Below are 2,396 nucleotides of genomic sequence, written 5' to 3' on the forward strand. Positions count from 1 at the left end.
TTATATATATATATATATATATATATATATATATATATATATATATATATATATATATATATATATATAGTATATATATATATATATATATATATATATATATATATATCTATATATATATACATGTATATCTATTTTACGACGTCTTTTTGGTGGTGATCGGGAACGTGCAGTGACTCATTGCTGATTTGTACATTTCACGTACATATCCCGTTTCGGTTTGTATGCCTTGCTATTGTTCAAAGAGCGCACTTTGTATCAGGCCCATAATTACAGACATGTCGATGGTCTGCATATCGATTGCGGAGTGAGATAGCGCAATTCCGACAGGCTGTGTGCACAATTTGGGGTTGATTCCATATATACTTCACACTAGCATGCATTCGTAGTAAGCACATGTTTGATACGATTAATTTACCTAGCAATTCATTTCACCTTGCAACTGATTTTGGATCCATTTCATCGCGCCAGGAGGCCAAACACCACCACAAAGGGACTTCATGTGCGCGCCTACTATGTGAATACCATCGACACGCAGATCCAGATGCGGGAGAACAAAATATTCGAGTACAAAGATACTGTCGATGGTATAGACCCACCCGCACCACAGGACGATGGGCTGCAGTCTATAAATAGAACTACCAACGGTTCCACTGCCCATACGGCAGACGGAACAACTGAGGGTACTAGTACAAGAACACCCGCAGGAGATGGACCTGTCCATCTGTCTGAGGGTATTGAGCGGCTGAATGAGAGTGATGAGATCGGCTCACAGTCTTCTGAGTCGGACTACGACTCTGAGGCCGAGCGCGTGGTGCCCGTAGGCACAAAGAACAACCAATCTGTGCGTGATGGAGAGGGTGGTGGGGGTGGCATTGATAGACACACCCACACACACAGCAAAACAACGCAGAACAAGGACTCAGCGGAGACACGGGATGGCACGGGCGTGCAGCCAGGTGGAGCGGAGACGGATGGCTGTAAGCGACTGAGAAGGTGTGTGTTGTGCGTGTGGATGGCCGTAAACGACTGAGAAGGTGTGTGGTGTGCGTGTGGATGGCCGTAAGCGACTGAGAAGGTGTGGGTTGTGCGTGTCCCTGTTGTCGGTGATCGGACAGTAGGGTGTGTGTGATACGCATGGCTCATTGGTAGAGATCAGATTCTTGAGTGCGAGTCAGGGTCATGGGCGGGGGGGGGGGGACAAATGGGCATAGATTAGGGCCTATTAAGTGCGCACTCGTGCAGTTGTTTGGACTAGACTGCTATCTCTTCTGCAGACGTTGTGGCCTTAAGATAAGGTTGGCGTTGATTGTCTGAGAGATGCGTGGTTGTATTGTCTTGATTATGTGAGCGGTTGTTATGTATGGAATACAGTTTGCGCCCCGCCAACTGGAACAATTGGTGAGATTTTATGCTTGCAACTGGTACACAATCTAGAACTCTGGATTGAATTCAACCCATAAACCCATATCCCGCCACCTCCCACACCCACCTACACACCAACACATACACACACACCAATTTTATGTACAAAGGTCAAGTAGGCAACTTAATTGGAATGAGAACGAGGATGTCAAGCAGATCAGTCCGAATGGGAGACGCAGAAACAGATCAGAGGGCGAAAGCCCGCATAGGAGCACGCACACAGGCATCAACATCCGAAAGCGTACAAAACAGGCAGACCATCACAGCCACAAGGATGGGCATTCAAAGCATGCACAGCAGGCGCCAGACCTCGCAGATATATTCACTACGCGCGAGGGACGGGCTGTACGGCGGTGGGCTGAGACTGATGCAGCTAAGGTGTGTTCCTTTGTGAATATGTTCATGATGTGTTAATTTATGACTGTGTTTATGTGTTAATTCATGGTTGTGTTTATGATGTGTTAATTTTTTATTGTATTCACGTTGCATCAAGGATACATAAGGACGGGCTGTATATACAGCTAAAGTGTGTTATTTTATTGTTGTGTCCGTGTGGCTGACAGCAAAGATACGTACGGGTGGGCCTGTGTGTATGTCTATCTGTGGTAGTATCTGCTTCATGCTGCTTTGGTTCTGGTTGGCGTCTCTACCTTCCCCAGCACACACTTGGTATTATATGGTTGCGCCGTACTTCTCTGTGTTTGTTTGACGCCTATTCGAGGCTGTGGGATGATATGCGAATCTTGGGGCTCGAATCCACGATACAACCAAAACGTAAACTGTATCACGTTAAACGAATAATTGTGTGTATTGCAAGGCACCGAAATCCAAAAGATCAATTCAAACTTGTTTTGTCGCAGCAGTACGTAGGCCCGTACTCTGCGGTGGCTGCCCGAGTGTTTTGAACTCGCCTCAGTATCCCGTGTGTAGCACAGCGCGCTGCATACCGATATGCCTACGCGCATATCATA

General features: G+C 46.2%; 1 protein-coding gene across 1 annotated transcript in view; it reads left to right on the forward strand.

Moving 5' to 3' along the window:
- Positions 1–2,330, forward strand: part of SARC_02680 (hypothetical protein) — a gene marked incomplete at its 3' end in the record, with an annotated part of 10,834 nt that extends 8,504 nt beyond the window's left edge. The window contains exons 11-13 of the mRNA XM_014303552.1: positions 539–996; positions 1,536–1,803; positions 2,286–2,330. Coding sequence (XP_014159027.1) covers positions 539–996; positions 1,536–1,803; positions 2,286–2,330 — 771 coding nt within the window. The remainder of the gene's footprint in view (positions 1–538; positions 997–1,535; positions 1,804–2,285) is intronic.
- Between the last annotated feature and the right edge of the window lie 66 nt (positions 2,331–2,396).

Source organism: Sphaeroforma arctica (assembly GCF_001186125.1).
Source record: "Sphaeroforma arctica JP610 unplaced genomic scaffold supercont1.123, whole genome shotgun sequence".
NCBI lineage: Eukaryota > Ichthyosporea > Ichthyophonida > Sphaeroforma > Sphaeroforma arctica.